The sequence below is a fragment of the Amblyomma maculatum genome, chromosome 6, assembly GCF_055883805.1.
Source record: "Amblyomma maculatum isolate TAMU_Amacu chromosome 6, ASM5588380v1, whole genome shotgun sequence".
Lineage (NCBI taxonomy): Eukaryota > Metazoa > Arthropoda > Arachnida > Ixodida > Ixodidae > Amblyomma > Amblyomma maculatum.
Window position 1 is genome coordinate 108,331,940 of NC_139349.1, and position 21,621 is coordinate 108,353,560.

Sequence of the window (21,621 nt, forward strand, 5' to 3'; positions counted from 1 at the left end):
CACGGTGGGGCGACAAAAACTCCTCCACCTCCTCTTGACAGGTGAGGACGACGCTCTCTTCCTCGAGCGCCGGGCGCACGCACGCACGCACGCACGCACGCACACACACACACACACACACACACACACACACACACACACACACACACACACACACACACACACACACACACACACACACACACACACACACACACACACACACACACACACACACACACACACACACACACACACACACACACACTACGGCACGTTTTGTTAAATGGAGGAAGGAAAGAATTAAGGAGAGGCCCTTGCCATTCCCAGTGCATTGGAGAAAGTATGGCGGACGTGACGTCAAAATTAAGGGTTAGCCAAGTCGGGCCATTAACAACGGCATCGCTGTTGCTATGAAAGCTCGGGACACTAGCAACCGCGCTGCTAAGGGCCCGAGGTACGTGAGCGTCGCGGAGAAAGAAAATACGAGGGGGGGGGGGGGGGGTAAAGTAGGAGGAGAGGCTTCAAAAAAGTGACGTCAGGGCCACTCCTAAGTTTTTTCCTTCCTCCATGCGTCGGATCATATGCGCGGGAGGAAGCGTTGGGCAGCCGATTGCAAGGCGCTGAAATGGCCGAAATGCTCGCTGCTTTGACTGATGCTAGGTTGCGGCCGTGTCGGCTGTCCCACGTGACGGTGGCGAATCTAATGCCACCTATTGCGTCATGCCCCTCGTGGTGCTCTAAGGGTAATATAAAATAAAATGACATCTCAACCCAGGCCCCGGGGCGACTCTCGGTCTATTCCATTCTTTCAGCCTCGCCCTCTTGCTCTAGAACCGAGGGGAGCCAACAACAAACGCCTCAGCTCTCGGCTCGGGATGCGTGCTCCGCCGAGAGATTTGATCCTAAACGATGCTGCCGTGTTTGCCGCACTCGCTGGTAGAGTTTCACGCTGCAAACAATAACATGAAAAGTAATCCTCCCTTGCACCTGCATGCACTTACGTCTCCTTCTCTCCATCGCAGCCCTTCGTGCGAATCAGCGAATAGGCCGAAAGAGCACTCTCGGCCATCTCCCCTGCGCACGTTCGCATCCTGAGAACCACAACCAGAACGCGTGAGCTGAGCACGAAGGAAGTTTCTGTCCCACCAGCGCCCATCTATTACTTGGATCGAATACAACCTGCACGTTACGCGCTCTTCATTGAGAAATGGCAACTCCTCGCTACTTGTCCGGCTTCGGCAGCATCGTTGACTGGAGGCCCCTGCAGTTCGTCGAGCATCTTCCGGACATCCGTATCTGCGCCCTTTGCGGCGTGGTTGCGCGATTGACGATGTTGCTGCCCTGCTCGCACGTGCTCTGCCAGACATGCCACAAGCACGTCCTGGGCTCCAGTCAGGCCTGCCCCGTGGACAAGCACAAGGTGATCGAGGACCAGGTGCAGACGCTGGAGCTCACGGGAGACCAGCTGGACGACCGCCGGGTGCTCTGCATCAACTCGCGGCGAGGCTGCTCCTTCATGGGGAAGCTCATCGACTTCAAGGTAGCGTACTCTGCTTGCTGAAAGTTGGCATGTAAGCAAAACGCTATAGGGAGTGATGGACAGATGTAGCACGTTTCACAGAGTGATTTAAGCGATATAAAATGAGACTCGTCTTCGTTAACAGCCGGCCTGAATTCTGAGAAAAACTCAGAACATGGATTTGGTGCGGTACGTAGTAAATAAAGTACCAAAATGCACATAGGATACCGTGATGAAGGAAGTCTTGTAGCCTCTGGAATAAAGTGCAGATTGCTGAAGCATGCTTCCGCCAGGCTTCGTCTGAGAGTAAGCTGCATTTAGCTGAGGGACCTATACATCATAGCTTAGAGCAAAGATATCTTCCCCGTTGTGTCATTCACTGGATTCTTGCGACTAATATTAGCCTAAATTTCATCTTGGTCCAGGTTATGATGTTCAGCGAGCAGCTGAATTTTGCAATTTCCTTTTTCTTTTACTCTTGCATATGGTGCCTAAGAGGCGCGGAATATTTCGTTTCGTTATTGATGGGTGACGGCGTTGGGAGGCTTCATCTTTTGTCTCGCACGAGGTCATAGCATTGAGGTGATAGTGAAGACAAGGTCCATTTTCCAGAATGAGAGCAAAAACAATTCACTGACTTCCTGATTATCAACGTAATTTAAGCTTTGCCCGTCCTCATTCCAGAAATTATATGTGTTTGCTGTTAAGTAGCTTCAGAAACACTACGATTGGAATTGAAGGCTGCTAGTATGAAAGTCCGCACGTTTAGCTGGTGCAGATTAGCATTTACAAACTGTAGAAAGCGGAGGTCAGAATTTAGGATGAATGCGAATGCGTGGCATACTAAATGGGGGGGGGGGGGGGGCGCTACCTTTGCTTGATTCGCTCGGTGCATTCACCGCGTAGCCACGAAAGCATTCCTACAAAAGCATAGTTTAGACTGAGAAGAGACCATCTTAAGTCGAATTACTAGTTAGATAAAGGTTTCGTGAATTTTCCGTCATTTTACAACTCTAGCAATGCCTCATAATAGCTGATAAGCCGGACCAACTTTCCATCTGTTGATTTACTAAAATCAATTAGAAATTCCAAGAAAAACCTATGGGGACAACAAGTAAGCTCGAATTTAAATGTACGGCGCGGCAGAGTACAGGCGATCACCCGACGCAACGCTCCTCTTTAACCAACGTGCTGAACGTGCCTTCGTGGCGTAAGGTTAGTGCGCCTAACACGCAATCCAAGTGCACTGGACAGTTGATTATTATTCTACCTCAAGTGAGCAATAACATGCAGTCTCGGTAAGTTGCTCAAACCATCGAGGAATCAGTGCTCGTTCTTGTCAGCTGCCAGCTATCTGCTAGCGCCATGTCAATCACTCCACTACGCCACCGCGGACCAAGGTCAGCGTGGGCTAGCGTTTGACTTTCAAGGAAGCAGTTGTTAAGATGATCGACTACTATGCCGGAGTAGCCGGGTTCGAACCCCGGCTACCGGAGGCTGCGTTTCGATGGAGGCGAAACGGAGAGGCCCCTGGGTGCTATGTGATGCGAGTGCACGCTGGGAACCACAGGTTGTCGAAATTTCCGGAGCCCACTCTCATAGCCGTAGTCGGCGTCTCATAGCCTCAGTCGCTCTGGGGCGATAAGCCCCATAAACTAAACTACTAAACTATTTCCACTTCCACTCCCACCTGCCTTCCTTGCTTGACATTTAAATGCGCGATTAAAACGGGACAAACACAGTGAAGACGACGGGGCGAAGCGAAGAAGAATGGAATGAAACCAACTCACCCAGGAACAAGTTTTCTTGTTTCCTTTCGGCGAGGGTTCAGGTGTCCGCAGAAAAAAGCGTGACATACTCCGCGCCTTCCCTTTCCTTTGACTAATTTATGTATTTATTAAAAAAGAAAAAAAAATGCCGATGATTACCTCACTTCTAGTGCAAAATTTGAGCGCAGCTCGTAAGCTGTTCTAGCTTTTCGATATACTGAGGCGAGGAATTCGTGCAAGACATGTAAGTACAATTACGAACAACTTTATTTTTCCCACATAAGCCATACCAACTATAGTTCCTCTTCCGCGAGTGCCAGATACTGGGCTTTTCCTTTCCTGCAAACCACTTAACTGGCTCTAATTAAGTTTCGATGGTGGCGAAACGAAGAGACGTCTGTGTGCTGTGCCAACGCGTTGGCTGTGCGACGTCATTGGTGCGTTAAAGATCCCCTTGTGGTCGAAATTACCACGCAGCCCTCCACTACGGCACCCCTTTCCGGCTTTCCGCTTCCACTCCCATTTTCCTCCCTTTACGACGAGGTTAGGGGGTCCACAGAACAGGTGCGACAGACATTGCGCCTTTCCTTTTCTCTTAACCAATTATTACTGTTATTGGCTCTAATTAATTACCTAATCGACCCACATGAACCATTTTGTCACTTGCACACATTTCCTTGACGCTCTATCCTATGGTAGCATTCTTTTTTTCGCTGCGGAGGTGGTTACGAGGGACAGCGGCGACGCCGACGATTACTTTCCTTTACTAGTTCATATATACAGCGAAACGCAGGAACGGGCGTCAAATAGCTGCTGTCTTAAAGAATTCGCGGAATGAGATTGCGGTGTTACAGTGGCTACTTAGCAGCTGCTCTCAAGACGAAGCTAGAGCAGCCCCCAAAATGAAACCGTCAAACGGCCCTGAATTTTTCGTTTATTTAGTGATCTGAATGCGTGGATTGTTAGTTCATACTGAGGGAGAAAAAATAATCCGCTAAGCTTTTCTTGGTAGCTGTTGGCGGCCTTCGTGTGTAATATGCCCATTGTTCGAGTGGGCGATGCCGAGTCCGAGCTACAAATGTAGTTGATTGGCAAAAGTTTGAAGACTTAGGTGTGCCGGAATTTGACACGTTTAGGCGATAATTTTCTTTCCAAGTGTGCGGCCCCAAAAGGTCGTAATTCGTTGCTATGATCGGGAGTTCATACTTGTACGAGCACCTTTTTTGTTACTGAGCGAGTGAACAAATCTATGCCGATTACAAAGACGGCACACGACCACTTTATTGCCACCTTGCGTATGATTGCTCTTACACCCGCACGAACGCACGCATGCTCCCCCCCCTCACACACGCACGCACACACGCACGCACGCACACACGTGCGCGCGCGCCGGGTGGCGCAATGGTTACAGCGCTCGTCTACTGTTCTCAAGGACGCGGGATCGAATCCCGGCCTCAGCGGCTGTTTTTCGATGGAGGCGAAAAGCAAGGCGCTCGTGTGCTGTGCGATGTCAGTGCACGTTAAAGAACCCCAGGTGGTCGAAATTTCCGGAGCCCTCCACTACGGCGTCTCTCATAGCCTGAGTTGATTTGGGGGTTATTTAATGTGCAAAGCTCCCCCTGTCCTTTCTTCCTATCGCTCCCCTCTCTACTTCCCCTCGCTATCCTCTCCCTATCCCCTTTTCCTTCCCGCCGGCCGCAGCTCAAGTGCTTCAGTTTTTTAGATAGCAGTTGCCGCGGCCGGCAATACTTTTTTCCTTCTTTTTGATTATTAAAAAAATAATAAATCAACCACTACAACGTTAAAACCAACCAACCAACCAACCAACCAACCAACCAACCAACCAACCAACCAACCAACCAACCAACCAACCAACCAACCAACCAACCAACCAACCAACCAACCAACCAACCAACCAACCAACCAACCAACCAACCAACCAACCAACCAACCAACCAACCAACCAACCAACCAACCAACCAACCAACCAACCAACCAACCAACCAACCAACCAACCAACCAACCAACCAACCAACCAACCAACCAACCAACCAACCAACCAACCAACCAACCAACCAACCAACCAACCAACCAACCAACCAACCAACCAACCAACCAACCAACCAACCAACCAACCAACCAACCAACCAACCAACCAACCAACCAACCAACCAACCAACCAACCAACCAACCAACCAACCAACCAACCAACCAACCAACCAACCAACCAACCAACCAACCAACCAACCAACCAACCAACCAACCAACCAACCAACCAACCAACCAACCAACCAACCAACCAACCAACCAACCAACCAACCAACCAACCAACCAACCAACCAACCAACCAACCAACCAACCAACCAACCAACCAACCAACCAACCAACCAACCAACCAACCAACCAACCAACCAACCAACCAACCAACCAACCAACCAACCAACCAACCAACCAACCAACCAACCAACCAACCAACCAACCAACCAACCAACCAACCAACCAACCAACCAACCAACCAACCAACCAACCAACCAACCAACCAACCAACCAACCAACCAACCAACCAACCAACCAACCAACCAACCAACCAACCAACCAACCAACCAACCAACCAACCAACCAACCAACCAACCAACCAACCAACCAACCAACCAACCAACCAACCAACCAACCAACCAACCAACCAACCAACCAACCAACCAACCAACCAACCAACCAACCAACCAACCAACCAACCAACCAACCAACCAACCAACCAACCAACCAACCAACCAACCAACCAACCAACCAACCAACCAACCAACCAACCAACCAACCAACCAACCAACCAACCAACCAACCAACCAACCAACCAACCAACCAACCAACCAACCAACCAACCAACCAACCAACCAACCAACCAACCAACCAACCAACCAACCAACCAACCAACCAACCAACCAACCAACCAACCAACCAACCAACCCACCCACCCACCCACCCACCCACCCACCCACCCACCCACACACACACACACACACACACACACACACACACACACACGTGCGCGCGTGCGTGCACCCCCTTTTTTATTTTCCGGCTCCTGGACTGCCGCAGACGCAGTTTTATCCGGTGCGTACCGTAAAGTTATTTGAGTATGTGACCCATGCTCTGCTCACTGGCAGACCGGCCAGCACTGCCACCCCCCCCCTCCTCCGCACAGGGCCGCGCGTACAGCGGGGCGCTCGTTCGCATCCCTCTTCGCCTCCCTCTGGGTTGGCGTTCGCCCGTGGTCATAAAACTGGGCGCACGGCGCACAAACGCGAGTCGTCCCCGGCATTCGTTCACAAAGCCCGGTTCGAAAAATCCGTCCACGACACTTGCTCTACTCAATTGCAAACTGCAGTGGACGGCACTTGCTCTACTCAATTGCAAACTGCAATCCATCACAGAGAAAATCTATAACGGCATAACTGAGCACACAGAACAGGTTTGTTTGAAACAAGGAATCGCGCCGGCCGTTCACTGTAACCGTCCCCAACGCGAAAGCCGCAGTTTGCCTCCTGTGGTGAGGAGATGGATGCCGCTCGATCTGCTACGGAAGATGGAATGGCCGTGACAGCTGGTAATTCTAGTTACCACTGGGAGAAAAGTCTTAAGCTTCACAAAGCAGCAGACAGTCGGAGACGTCCCCCAGACATCCGGATGTCCGCTCAAGCGGAATCCACAAAGCAAAGAGAGGTTCTTTTCTGCTCCGGAAATAAATGGTCAGGCCAGTTTCACCGTGCCGGGTACAGTGCTTTCAAGATTACAGGGACGCCGAATCATTTATTAGTTGGCAGAAACCTTATTTTTTCCCTCTAACTAACGAACCCGTTATCTTATCTGTTGTTGTATACTAAGCATTTAAAAGTAAGCGCTCGAGTTTCAACCAGGCTTGAATTCGTCTGATCAACTGTCTAGTCACGTTGCGAATACTTTTTCTCCTTGCTTGTTTCTTCTATTATATATATAGTAATAAATAGTCCACTTTGTGCATCCTCGACTAAGGTGAATTATTTACTAGTTAGAACAGCCAAGACATCACGAACCCGGTTTTCTTCAACAAGATATTCCGTCTCGTTGTGGTGAAGGCGAAACGAAACTTCGAATTTCTTTAAATTAGATAAGATAAATGCTCCGTTCGACATAAAATAAAAGCGAAGAATTATCTGCGTGGCTCTGGCAGGTGGTAGTTTGCAGGTGCACTGGCAGGTATGCTGAAGCTTGGCCAGCCGTTCCTCTATGTGAATAGAGCGAACCTGCTCCTGTGAACCTGCGCCGTCTTGTCTCACTATGTTTATGTCGCGTGTTGTTTCACAAGACTTGATATCTTACGACTGTATGGTAATGAACATAAGCGACATGATTGTTAGTGGCAAAAATTAAAGAATTACAGATTAAGCAAGTGCCATGCCTTATTATACACGAACGAAGATCTGCAAGAGGAGCCGCAGACGAGTGTTTTCGTTCCTCCAAAGCTCCAGCAACAGAAGAAACGGGGATGCCATTAAAGAAACACAGAAAGCAAACCAGCAAAGCCTTACGCTTTGTTAGAAAATGCAGCGCACTACATCAAGTAAAATGCCCTGGCCTGCTGGATTAAAAGAGTCTGTTGGTTTAAAGCTTACCTGCAGTAATCAGCCTGTTACAGCGGTTGCGTCCGTCGCACCATCTTGACTGCGTTGAGGAGCGAAAGCAAGACCGAGCTCCAAACGTGCTGTTAATGGCGGTACAGCGCAACTGACGTGGTAAGCTTAAGCGATTTTTAATCCACCGAAGCATCATATTGCCATTGTATTTCAGTTTATGTACTGCGCTGATACTCCAATAAATCGTACAACTTTGTATGGTGTCGGGTATCCGGAAGGAGGGAACTAATAAGCGCAGACTGCAGCTCAGGGTTGTAGACCAAGGAGGTTTCCTTATTTCCAACTCAGAGTGTGAGCGTGTGGGTTCGAGAGAAGTGAGAGAAAAACGTCGCTGCTGATAAAACGGGCCATAGGGAAAATGAAACAGACTTGTGCAGGACACAACAGTTTGGTTTTCGCTTTTGGTTGTATTTTATTTTTAGTGACGTAACCGTCCATTTTGTTGCTCGAACTTTTGGGAAACGAAAAGACGCGCCGCAGACGGGGTCCATCAACTATATCGCGTCCAGTAGCGTTAATAGGGTCAGCAGCACCTGACGCTGACTCACTAACTGAAGATTATTTATTTAAAGTTTTGTACGGGAGCGGTCCTTAAGGGCCCGCCACTTACAAACACTAGGTGGGCTTCCCCTTGCTGGAGCCTATTGGCGCAACTGTTCTGAAAGAGCTGTGATATCGTGCAGTCACGGGAAGACATGTCTCCACCTCGTTCCCTTTCCACACAATGTATGCTTTCGGTGTCAGTGGTTTTCTGCAGGTTTTCAACCATGTTTGTAGAGTTCTCCACTGTTTCAGGCAGCGTAAGTGCTCCTCAGACCTTTCACTGTATTGAAATTTTGGGCTCAGCATCCACCACGCATGAAGACCAGTACCAACTTTAGACATCATTGCTATAGCATGCTTCGCAAAGAGGTAGCAGCAGAAACAGTGCAATTTTTCGCTGGCAGGTAAGCATACCACCTATGACCACGAAATGTTCTGCCCATTTAGGGCATTGCATTGTAAAACCAATCCTTGCAAAGTTGGCGCAACCCTCCTTATTGATTCCGGTTCCTTGTCCTCATGCTGAGCCAAACGCCCCTCTTTGTTTTGAAAATAAGCACTATCTATTTTTGTGATATCAGTTCGAAAATTCTTTATTAGTGTTAACAGAGACATTACGGACCATTTTAGAACATAATTCCTGATTATCCCTTATCCGATATGTAGTGTCGTGATTACTGGAGTCACTGTGAACCCTCTTCACAACTTCATCCGTTCTTTGCTGTTCTTTCTGACCCCCAGGTTGCATGCTATTTTCCGAAGAATAGTCTCCTTGAGACTATTGAGTAGGGTCCCTCGATAAGGTTAGTGGACCAATGCTAGCCTGTTTTCCGATTGCCTTCCTTTTTGTTCATCGTGCTTTCCGCTACTGAGCTACGCTTAGCCTTTGCCCAATCGTCTTAGCTGCAGCATGGATGAGTACTCCTGCAAGATGATAAATAAAAGAAAAATGTTTGGCTTCCTATGCTTCGGAACAGAACAAATATGCGTGGAAACACGAAAGCGAAGTGCATTCATTTGCTCTGTCCAGTCGTTGCGAGCCACGATCAATATTTGCACTCTCGGTTCTCAATTTTTCTAATATCATTTGCCGCCCGGCGCATATTGGAGATAATTAATGGTAACCAACCCAGGCCCCACTCTGGCCCCACTCTCCGCCTTGAATTCGTGGCTGACGCTTGCCGCTAAGTGGTCCTGCGCACGAATGTTGCGTATACAGATAGGGACAGCAAACGAAGACTGCGTTTTGCTATCACTGCTTCATGCATTCCAGGTGTGCTCGCGGATCACGATGGGTGCACCTGTGACCTGCGTTGTGCGCAGCTCGGTGTGCGCAAGCAGCAGCAGCAGCAGCGCAACTCGTCTCGGATATTTTGTGGGGCCGCCGAACCCAGAAACCATCGGACGGCCCGATTCCGGAGTATCGAATATCGACATCCCGTCGGTGGAGCGAACGCCGCATAGGCTGACGTCCTGCCTGTGGCTGCCTGCGCTTACGTCATTAACTTCTCGAGCGTTGGATATCCAGACGGCGAAATGGTTTATCCAAGATGCACCAGAACCTTTCTTGCATACGGCGGTGCCCACACGAAGTTTTGTGCATGTTGGTTTAGTGCAGAATTACATTCTTAATGCTTGCATGGCGGATCGGTCTGCGTCGTAGCTGGCATGGATAACAATAACGCTTACTTGGATATAAATAACGAGCATGCTTGATATTTCGCTATGTATGCAGTATGCAGCACGATGAGCTATTAGTACTGTCGAAGCGAGTTTAATATGAAGAGGTCAGGGTCAAGAAAGTTTAGGACAGGGAAATATAGCAAAACGCTGTATTTAGAGAAAAATAGCAAATAGGGAAATTTGTAGGGGAAAAATAGCAAAACGCAGTCTTCCTTCCGTCCTTTTCTAAGTCGCGCTGTTCTTCAAAATGGCATACCAACTCGCCCAAGCATCAGTTCTAACGAAAGATCGAAAGAGTCAGGCAGGAATTCTGGTAAAAATTACGAGGCATTATTTTTTTGCCGAATGTTATTATACGGCCCGAGGACAGTGCTTCTAATCGAGCTAATTCATTCCTACTGCAGTTTCATCGAGCGTTACGCGGGGCTTGATGTTTTATGTTCCTCAATCTCAGGGGCGATATGTGTAATTACGTATGTAACACACCCCTCCCCCCCCCCCCCCCCCATGCCTGGGCTCAGTCATGCGTAGGAAAATAACCTAACCGTCCGCTCTCGACGTATATCGAGGCCTACACGTGCACTAGATGTGTAATCCAGCCACAGCTGATCTATGCGAATGTAGCACCTCCGTGCGAGCCCTCGAGGGGGGCATACATACCGTGAGAGCCAGCGCTCATCTCGGGTATCCCTCCGCGGAGCACCTTTCCCGTCGCTGCGGAGGCACGCCTTTCGCGGCCCTTGTATGAAATTAAACCACCTACGTCAAGGCTGCGGTTGGCACCAGCTCTGCCCCACTGCCTTCCCATCAGTCCTTTGTTGAAAGCAGCTGGTTGTCTCTAGGGGATGATAAAAAGATGGAAGCGTCTCTGGCATGTCGCAGCCACTATGATCCTCATCACGCTGCAGCTGGAGGCGTTGGGCTGCTTGCGTTGATGTCAGGAAAACGGTCGTGGTAATCCCAGTCTCATAATCGGAGCTCTTATAGATACACTGGTGGTTAAAATTTTATCTCCGTCAAAAATCTTACATTTGTCAAGCGATCAATAGGCCTTTTTTGTTGGCTTCGTTGTGTGGAGAAATATTCTTTCAGCCAACTCGGTCCCAACAGTCATTCAGTACTAAGCAGCTCCTCTCACCGGTCAGGTACTGTGACAGGCATACACAGGTGAAGTCATTCTGCTTTGCGTTGTTCACAATAGATTTCCGCGTTGAAATAATGAAAACTAATGTGGTGTAGTCTCCAACATCCAGCACGGCGAATCTCCAGGCACTGCGTGTTTTAAATCTTTTTTTTTTTATTTCGTCATTTGTTGCTAGACAATTTGCGTGTGCGTACGATAATGCACGAAAATCCTTGCACCGCCATAAATTATTGGCATATTTTTCTCGTGTCCGTGATTTACATACACCGAACCGATGTGTTAAATCACAAAATGTTATTTTTGCCTTTGGCAAAAAGTTCACTTGCTTGATTCAAATACGATACTCAGAACAACCGTAATGAGGTTAACAATCGAAGAAACATCTAAAGAGAGTTGCATCATTTGAAAATCAATCTTGTGCCGTTTCCCTAGACATCACGAATAAACATTTTCGTTTTTTTTTTTCTTTTTTTGCCATTCAGAAAGCCCTAGGGCATTCACAGTAATCGACAACATAGCGACTGATTTCGTTCATTAACACGCTTGTTTCCATGCGAACATGTTAATTAGTGTTGTGTAGGGTTTGACGGCGCAAGCAACTGCGGTTATCAGGCACCAAATGTTATTGCAAGGACTCCTAACGTCTAGCACATCAACGCCTTCGCGCGCATTGAAAATTAACAGATAAGGTTAGTGATGCTAACCAATCACGAGTGGTGTGCTTAATGAGTTCATTGGCCTCAGTTATTTTAGACAGCGAGGATAACTAAAGCATTTTATTGCTTGGCAGATGGACCTGCGGCATTTTTGTGTTCACTACATGGCAAGACGAAAACGTTCACGCTATAACGAAGCGCACTATGGATAACGCACTATGGCGGTAAAAGTATATCAGAGCAGAGCGCCGCCTACGTACGCTCGGTTGCTCGTGTTTTTTTTTTCTTTTAATAAGAATTGCTAATTTATATATCAGTAATAATTTCAGTATTTTGATAAGAAACATTATTAGCATTTCTAAGAACTAACTCGTAAAAAAACATCCTCAAGCTGCGCTGCCGCACAATTGCCGCAACTAACTTTAAGCTTGACCCACTTTGGCTGCGTGTTGACTGTTATTTTTTTTCCTGCGAAATTCATTTTCCGGCGATAACCGGCTTCATGTAGTTGTAGATGTCACATTTTCAAGTTTACAAAACGATAAGAGAGAGAAAAAATATACTTTTTATTTTGTAGTCTCCAGACAACCCAATAAAACTTCAGCGGGCCCGTCGATTCTCTACTCCTCCGTTTAGCATACCTTCTACATCCCCCTAGGGATGCCACTGAACCCCCCCCCCCCCCCCCCCCCGTCTGTTTCTTTAACATATGGAACGTCATGGCATCTGAGTATACATCTGAGCATATAGACCTCCTTCACTCCTGGGTACGTCACGAAGATGCGGTGGCGCTGTCATCGTCAGTGACTTTCACGTGGTAGGCAAAACATTTCACTCCGTTACGTGGAGGCAGCTACAGACAGGTTCCTTCCCGAACCTACACAGACTACACAAAATGTACCCCACAAAATGCACAAATAAATGCCTATGGTTTTTAGAGACACCCACGCTATATCACACGACGTGGGAATGTCAGGGAATTCCAGTAGCCACCTATCATAACAAACCCGAGTGTGGAGCAGTGGGAGGGAATGCTCTCCGGCGACCGGCGGGAAGACCAAGAAGGTCTGATCCGACGGGCCCAGCTGGCGGCGGCATCCTGCGGGGCCCTGGAATAAGGGCGGACGACCACCGTTACGGAAAATGGTAGACATCTAACCACCACAAACTCTATAGATGAAATAAATGTTTATTCTCTCTCTCTCTCTCTCTCTCTTAGTCGCTTTCGCCTACCGTGAATGCAGACTGGGTTACTGCTGCCGGAAATAAAACAGCACCATGTCAACTAGTGTCGTCGCCGTGGCATGTGAAAAAGGGACGTTTAATAAGCTTGCACAGATTTCTTGGCGACGAAGGTCGCCGTAAACAGTGGGTCGCCGCGGTGAAGCGCCAAGGCAGGCAAACTGCCATGGCACTTTTACGCCAAGGCCAGTATATTGTAATGCGTAGGCCTGTTTCTTTGTTGGAGCATGCATAGATGTGCTTACGCATATGTAAACAATTCCTTAATCACGTTTTTTTTGTTGTTTGTTTGTTTGTTTGTTTTTTCACTTTGGTAATTGTACGTATGCGATAGTGAGCTGCTGCGCGAGTGGTTATGCTACATGGCTAGCCTTCACCGTGTTCACCTCGGAATATTTTAGTCTATTCAGTGATGAAGATTGCCACCGCGCGTTGACAGCCGATGATTTTTTTCGATGGGAGCTGCATTTTTTTTTATACCTAGCGGTTTTAGTTGTATTCACAGCGGCTAATTGTGATTGCGAGTTGTGTGGTTCAGCATCGCCGAGCGATATATGGGCTCGTGATTCAGACTCTCTGAGGACTTTTATACGTACCGCATTGTAGTGCATGGCACGTTGTGGCATTCTGAGCTTATCCTGCATGTTCACGGGGCCATGGTAGCCGGGACTGAACTGGGTCGCCCTAGCTACGGAACCACCACGACCGCTGCAGCTGGTAATTGAATCTAAAGACGTGAATACCCATGACGAAATTGCAAACGTTAACGCCTACAGTCACCCACGAAGAGAGCAGATACAACAGACGTGCGGCGTGGCGATTTCAACGAATAACGCACGGATAAGCAAATCCGTGCGGTGCTGTTGTGATCGGGGCGACTCCCCTGGCTTTCAACAGGGCGCTCGACGCCGCCACGACGGTCCGCGATGCGCACGGGCAAGACGCCGCGCTGGAGGAAAAGAGGGTGGTGGTGGGGGTGAAAACAAAACTTTATTTCCGTAAAAAAGATATTGTCGGACGACAATGGGCTTCTTTTCTTTGGCTTCGTGACGTAGAACGAAGAATTATGTTTCCGGTGGCCGAACAGGGATGACCGCCCACTGGGCTGCGCGTTCTCCGCGGTCCCTTTGAAGCCTTCGGCGGGACCGCTCTGTTTCCTGTGAACTGCTGTGTGCCTGTGTCGGCGTTACGGTGACAGTTCGGCGAAAGTACGTCGGACTTTTGGAAGCAGCCTTGCCTATGTGTTTTGTACTTTTTTGCTACTCTATTTCACACTCTGTCTTTAAACGGGCTACGCGCCCTCATTATTGTACAGTTGTTTAGAGCAGTCTCTCTCCAGAAATGAACGGAGATGGTCGAGCATTGAGTCTTCTTCCTCGAGGCCCCGGGCAGCGCACGGAAGGCCCAGCTCCTCGCAGCTTCGATCCCGAACCACCTCTCGGGCACAACAGTGCCAAGGCGTAATGTCCTTGCTTCTGTTGCCATGCTTACCTAAAAGCTGCTCGAAGCTAGCGAGGGGCTTTGTGCTTAGCAACAACGCTCATTTGCCGCTCGGTGTGAAGAGTCATCCGATAGTGTAATAATATGTTCCGAGCTAATATTTCGTACGTGGTTTGCGCGCGCTGTTTACGAGCGAGAAGCGTCTACTTATTCTTGCTCGACTGAAAGTAGTTATAAGAAGCCGAGGTTTTGAAATTCTCGACGCGTTCCGCGGTTAATATAACAACGTTGCTCACTTTCCCTGGCGGGCAGCAGCGTTTCGCTTGTGCGTCTTGAACCCACGCTCCGTCTTGTACGGCGTGCGGGACCGGGCGCCGCGTGCCGTGTACGTGATATTTTTTTTTTTATGTATAGCTTTTGTCCGCACCGCTGAGGCTCACGAAATTATTTTATTTCGTCTGCCAAAATTTTGGGCGCCTGCGCCTCCCAAAACACGCTACTGACAAGCTTGGCCACAGCCGCTCCCGTGCTTTTGCCTACCGTGGGATCGCAGACGACTGCAGCGCCACCTGGATTGCTTTGTTTGTAAACATGAAGTAGGTTTATATGAAGCGCCCCATTGAGTACCAATCAGAATTAATTAAAAACCTTACTGTAACTCCCGGCACTGACGAACACTTTTGGGTCATCTCAAATTACACACATCGCGGCGGTAATAACAACGCAGTACTGCGTTCTATTCACCGTCGTGCGAGGGAGGGCGAGTGAGGAGTGGCGGAGACATCAAAACCGATATGCTCGTCGCTTTCGGCGGCTGCCTTCGCTGCGCCGCTCCGTGGCGTCGCTTTCTTTTTCGGGCATGTGGAGCTCACTGTTCAGCCTTGATGTCATCGACGGACATTACAAACAGTGGAATGCCAAACGTTCAGAAAGAAACATGCAGACCCGCTACAAATTATATGGACCTTGCTGAGCTCTAGTTTAATCGCCGATGGGCCTCCTGTTAGGCTATTCGCTGGGGTCCTGAGTGACCGCAAAGGACCTACTACTATCGGTACTTTTGAATTGCACGGTGATCTCAACTTCCCCTCCATATTCTTTGTCACCCCCTGTTTCCCCCATCTCTCTCTCTCCCGCTAACCAAAACACGAGTGCCTTGACGCTGTTGGCATGCATACTAACCCCATGATGTCCACGTAACGCAGGAGCACATTGAGAAGGACTGCAAGTACCACGAGGTGTTTTGCCCCAAATGCGGCAGCAGCGTGTCCCAATCGAAGATCCTGGAGCACTTCCTGAGCTCGTGCGTCGAGGGCACAATCGTGACTGCGCCAAGCGAGAGTGGCTCGGTGCTGGAGGACCTGCGAAGGATCAAGCAGAGCGTGGAAGACGGCATGGTCGGAATAACGCGCAAAAAGTCAGTCGTCCAGGACAAGGTCAATGGCCTCGTTGAATGCCTGGACAGCTTCACCATGCACATGAAGAGCCTGCAGGTAAGCGGACTTCGAAATTTTATATTTGGCGTTGCGACCCTCTCTTACCCACGATTCATTGCTTCTGCAGATTTACGTCCTTTCCCTGGCATTGCAGGTATGGGAAGGGACTGGGCTACTACCGGCTTGCCGCCCGCAGTGCTCCCAATCACACTGTCTTGTCTTACGAAAATATGCTACAAGTAAAAGGAAGGCGCAGTCAATTGTTATAGTTCTCTTGGCTGTAGCACCTCGACCCCGTGGTGAAGGAAGGAAGGATGGTGGGAGTGCAAAAAATAGGTTAACATGGACAGCAGTGAGGGGCTATGGTTTAATTTAGGCTACTTGGAATCCTTTGACGTGCACTTTCGTCACATGGCTAAAGGATGTCTTTAACACTTTGGTTCCATCAAAACGCGGCCGTCATGACCGGGATTTCAGCTCGCGACTTTGTACTCAGAAGCTCAATGCCAGGAGATCCAGCCTCAAGAACATGACGCCGCTTTTGGTCCCTCTGAAGAGTGGTAATCTTAAATAAATTAATGAAGTGGCTTAAAAGAAATGAAAAGTGCAGTATCTGTCACACTTTTCCTGTGAAAACCTTAACTGCGCCTTAACGGAAAGGAGGAAGGTGAGAGTGACAGCGTAAAGTAAGAGGTTCTGTAGTGGAGTCTCAAGCACTGGCAGAGTGGCGCTCTTTGAAGTATTTTTAGTATAGAAACACGTTAATCTAATTAATTTGAGCATCTTTGTAGACTAAATATTTGTCCGGCAGCATGTTTCGTTGAAATGAATTTCAATATAATCATTGGTCGTTCGAAGTACAAAAGCCTTGGTGAATTTTCGTTGTTCTTCTCGAAATTAGGTTCTTCTCGGTGACTTGAAGACGTGGCAAATTGCACCACAAGTGCGCCCCGTCCAAGACGGTAATCAGAGACGACTAAATATGGATAACGACACTTGAGAGTTACAAAGAGATTAACTGAAGTTTATATACAAAACTTGGCAATATTTACAGCAAGGTTAGGCAAAAGATACATGTATCTGGCTAGCTCGGCCTAGCCGAAGATGTACACATCAAGCCATAGCTCAGAACATCAGACTGGTCTCTCGGGCTTGGCTTTAAGCCCTCCATGTCCAGCCCACATTTCCATTACGTCCGATCGCCACTAACTTCAACATGATTGGTTCGTGGCCACGTGCAACTTCAGCAGTGTGAGTGAAACCCTTTCCACAAAACGAAAGAAAAAAACACAAAATGTCACATGCTACCCACATTTACTGTACACCTTGCCGCGTTCTCGCATTAAGATCATCAAAGCGAATGAGCAGCGTCGTTAGCAGATCGCCGCCGTCTCGCACCCCCGCTCTTCCTAGAACTTGCAAAGTCCGTGTCCTCCGGCTTAGCGGCGGCGCGACGAAAAGACGCTCGGTCAATCGGTCCTCCCGCGGACGCCTTCCGGCGTGTCTGTGAACGGACGTTTCAACCGCGACGGCGGTGTCGTGTCGGCTCGTATGAAAAGCATACTGCAGGTACGCACAAAGCAGCTTAACTTCCCCCTTACGGAGCAAAGATGCCTTACGACTGGCACATGCTTTCGTCATCAGTAGAATACTCTACTCGGTACTCTACCGTCACCGTCGCAAACACGAAAACGACAGCATAGACGTCATCATACGAAAACTGATAAAGAGAGCACTAGACCTCCAAATAACCACGTCGAACACTCGACTTATGGCTCTAGGAGTAATCAATACCCACCAGGAACTTAAAAAGCTCACCTCACAAACCAGTACATACGATTAGCCCAAACACGCTCTGGTCAAACACTGCTTGACATTCTACATACACAACACAATGCACGCATACAGGAGTGAGTGCGGGTAGCTGAACTATGGCGCCGCGCCACAGTCACACTAATTCCCACGAAAATAAATAAAGAAGAACATGAGGGCCGAAGAACGGCGCAGACGCGTGTCCTCGAACGCCATTACGGTCGAAAAGACGGCGTGCATTCCGTGGGCATTGCCGGCCCATATAGCAGGGGGTGGGACACGGCTGCAGTAGTTCACCAACACCGACAGGTGGACGGTCTCGTATTCAAAGCTCCTGGCCCGACACAGGCGGAGGAAGTGGCCATTGCCTCGGCTGCTTCCAACTGCTCGTCCAAATATATTAGTACAGATTCACGAGGGGCGTGCCGGAACTATGAGGCCGGCTGGGTGACACCTCTGGCAGAAAGAATACTGCGAGTGAGCATGGGGCAAGCAGATCCTCCGACAAAACATTTTATCTGGACTCCTGGTCACTAGGGTCTAGGGGGAAATGATAGAAAAACAGCGCAAAAGACGTGCACGGAGGAGAAGAACGGACAGGACGAGCGCTGAACTCACAACTGAAGTTTATTGAAAAAAACACAGGGGGAAATGAGGGCGCACGAATGCGGCTGGCCGAGCACTCATCTCCCAGGTACCTCCCGCAGACTCCATGGAACAGGATGAGGGCCAACTCCTCATCCTATTATGAAACCCTTTGACCCCAAGATGACCGGCACGTGCCAACACTGTGGCGAAGTAGGAGATACCTACCACATGATGTGGGCCTGTCAGAAAAATTCAGCTTTAACCTCCGACCTGTTATGTCGGTTAATGTCGGAGAGACTGACGACACGGACCAGCCCAGTTGTGAACAGAAAAGGAACTAAGGTTTATTCAGGATTTGAACTTGGGTCGCGGTTACGTAGGTGGCGCTGTCTGGAGCCTTGTTAGGATTGAGGCGGCCACGTAGAGATGGCGCTACAGGATGAGAAGCAGAGTTGCAGTTGTGCGCATACATAGCACGCCCTTCTTTAACAAAAATTGAGAAGGTTGCACACGGAATATCCTGGTTATCTGAAGTCACTGATTGGGCTCGGATAACGTACAGGAGGCTTGATCCTTCCTGATCGAGTAGTATGAGGTGGGCGAGAAGGTACTTGAAGTGGTTGGGTAGGAAGGACCGGATATTCTGGGTTCTGTTGAGGAGTGCTTGAGTCGATTACCTCGTAGTCTTCCGGCGAAGTTTGGGCAGTAGGACCTTCTCAATTTTTGTTAAAGAAGGGCGTGTTATGTCTGCTAGGAGTTGCTTGAACCAAACTTGAAACGTCAAGTCCGGGATCGTGATCTGCTGTTTCCATTCTTGTTGACCCATCGGGAGCTCTTGATAAGGCATCTGCAACTGCTAGTTGTTTTCCCGGAACGTAAGACAGAGTCACGGTGTACCGCTGGAGGCGCAGTAGTAGCCTTTGAAGTCGGGGTGACACTTTGTTCAGGTCCTTATTCTGCAGGCCAATCAGAGGTTTGTGATCCGACTGTATGGTCACTTTTTTTTTTTTTATTTTTTCGTAGAGTTTGCCACAAGGCATAAGTTGAGAAAGGGGGAATGGGATGCAGGAGATAGAAAGTTAAAAGAAGGAGTGCAGTCCAGTTGTGCTTATGAATTCGAGAAGGTTGGCAGTATAGCGATTGTCCATTGTCCATTTGTCATAATCACTATCGCGATTCCACCGCAGGCCCACCTTCATGATTATCCGTTGCCTGATGTGCGTTGTTGATGGACACGTCCACAACAAGTGGCGCACATCGCAGACGTCAGGTGGAGTGTCACAGTGAGGGCACCTGTCAGTCACTGGTAGGTCTTCGCGACAAAAAGCTAAAGGCGTGGGCCTTCTTACTTCAAGAGCATAACTCACTTCCTCGCCTTTCAGGATTCTGCGCTTACCATTCACCTTCCATTCCTGATCGCCGTTGCATCACCTCTTCCCACAGCCCAGGTAAATCTGCAATTTATATTCACACTTCAGTTCCCCACACACCGATCGACCTTTCACGCTGGTGTAACACACGCCAAGAGGTGGTAGCACTCCTAGTTAAGCCTGTACGCACGCCACTTATACTAGTTTCCTTTTATGGCCGTCCTGGTTCCGCATCTCCTAATCTTGGATGGGTTCGTTTTCTGCGTTGTACCTACTCGGGTATCTCTATTCTAGTCGGTGGAGACTTCAATGGCGCACACACCTCGTGGGGTTACCCATCGGATTCTCCCAGGGGTGCACACATCCAGGGAAGCTTTTCAGATAATTCTTTTCACCTTTTAAACCACCCGCATACATCTACCCGTCCACGAGGTGGGCCTTATTCACCTGATTTGACTTGGTGGTTAGGCCCTGGTAGCCCTCGTTGGGCTGTTGAACCAGATACCTGGGGTAGTGATCACAGTCCTATCTTTATCTCTCTCACTCCTTCGCGGATACGTAAAATACGCCGTAGCGTACGAATAACATCTTGGGACTCTGTACGCGCAGACAATCGCTTATCTGATTTCACCCCATCATCAGCATTGTCTACTCTCTCTGCTGTTCTTGCGTCCCACACGATTACCACCACTGTAAATGAAGACGAGCCAAACCCGGACATCCACCTCCTGAATCTTTGGGCTCTGCGTCGCCAGGCAGATCATTATGCTGCTCGTAACCCCGATGACCCATCGGCTATCCCCGCTCTTCACCGGGCTACCGCGCGTGCGAGGCGGTATGAAAAGCGTCTAGCAAGGCAACGTTGGGCTTCATGGTGTGAGCGCCTGTCCTCCAAGCAGAGTAATCGACAACTTTGGAGAGTGTTTCACGCCATGGAGCGCTCTTCTCAAGTTTCTGATTACACAGAGAGCATTCGCCTTGCTATGAATGTAGATGAGGACACATTTGCAAAACAGGCGGCCAGACAGTTTTTTCCCCACTATGATTCCACCTCAACTTCTCCACCTTGCTTACCGGTTACCGAACCCCCCGATGAGATTACTTCTGACCTAACCATGGCAGAGCTGCTGGCCTCCATTGAACGCCTCAAATCTAACTCTGCTCCCGGCCACGACGGCATACCTAACTCCTTATTCCGCAACTTGGAAGGGACTGCTTTGCAGGCCCTGCTTGATGCATTCAATGACGTGTGGCATTCTGGTGTCATGCCGGACGAGTGGAAGCATTCTATTGTTGTTCCAATACCGAAGTCAGGTCATCCTCCAGTTTCTCTCTCGGCCCTTCGTCCAATTTCCCTGACGCCAACAATCTGCAAGCTTTACGAAAACATTCTCGCCACTCGCTTATCGTGGTGGTTGGAATCCCATGATTGTTATCCAGAATCCCAAATTGGCTTCCGCCCGCAAATAGGAACGGAGGACGGTCTTGCTACGTTGGCTGCTGACGTGCTTCACCACTCTCCGCACAGTCATCTTGTTAGAACTGTGATCGCTACAGATATAACAAAGGCATATGATAACATCCTTCACTCAGCCATTCTTGCCTCCCTACAAACTCTTGGTCTTCCTCACAGGTTTCTCCTCGCCATTCACGCCTTTCTAACAAATAGAACATTCAGTGTGCGTGTCCATGGAAAGCCCTTTGGTCACTTCCCCTCAAACAGAGGAGTGCCCCAGGGCTCCGTTCTCGCCCCTACTTTATTTAATG

At 49.0% G+C, this 21,621-nt stretch overlaps 1 protein-coding gene across 1 annotated transcript in view; it reads left to right on the top strand.

Moving 5' to 3' along the window:
• The first annotated feature begins 1,069 nt into the window (after window positions 1-1,069).
• The window catches only part of LOC146186541 (uncharacterized), a 28,741-nt gene continuing 8,189 nt past the window's right edge, over window positions 1,070-21,621 (top strand). The window contains exons 1-2 of the mRNA XM_084605709.1: window positions 1,070-1,522; window positions 15,854-16,141. Of these exons, the coding sequence (XP_084461835.1) occupies window positions 1,190-1,522; window positions 15,854-16,141 (621 nt within the window). The 5' untranslated portion in view covers window positions 1,070-1,189. The remainder of the gene's footprint in view (window positions 1,523-15,853; window positions 16,142-21,621) is intronic.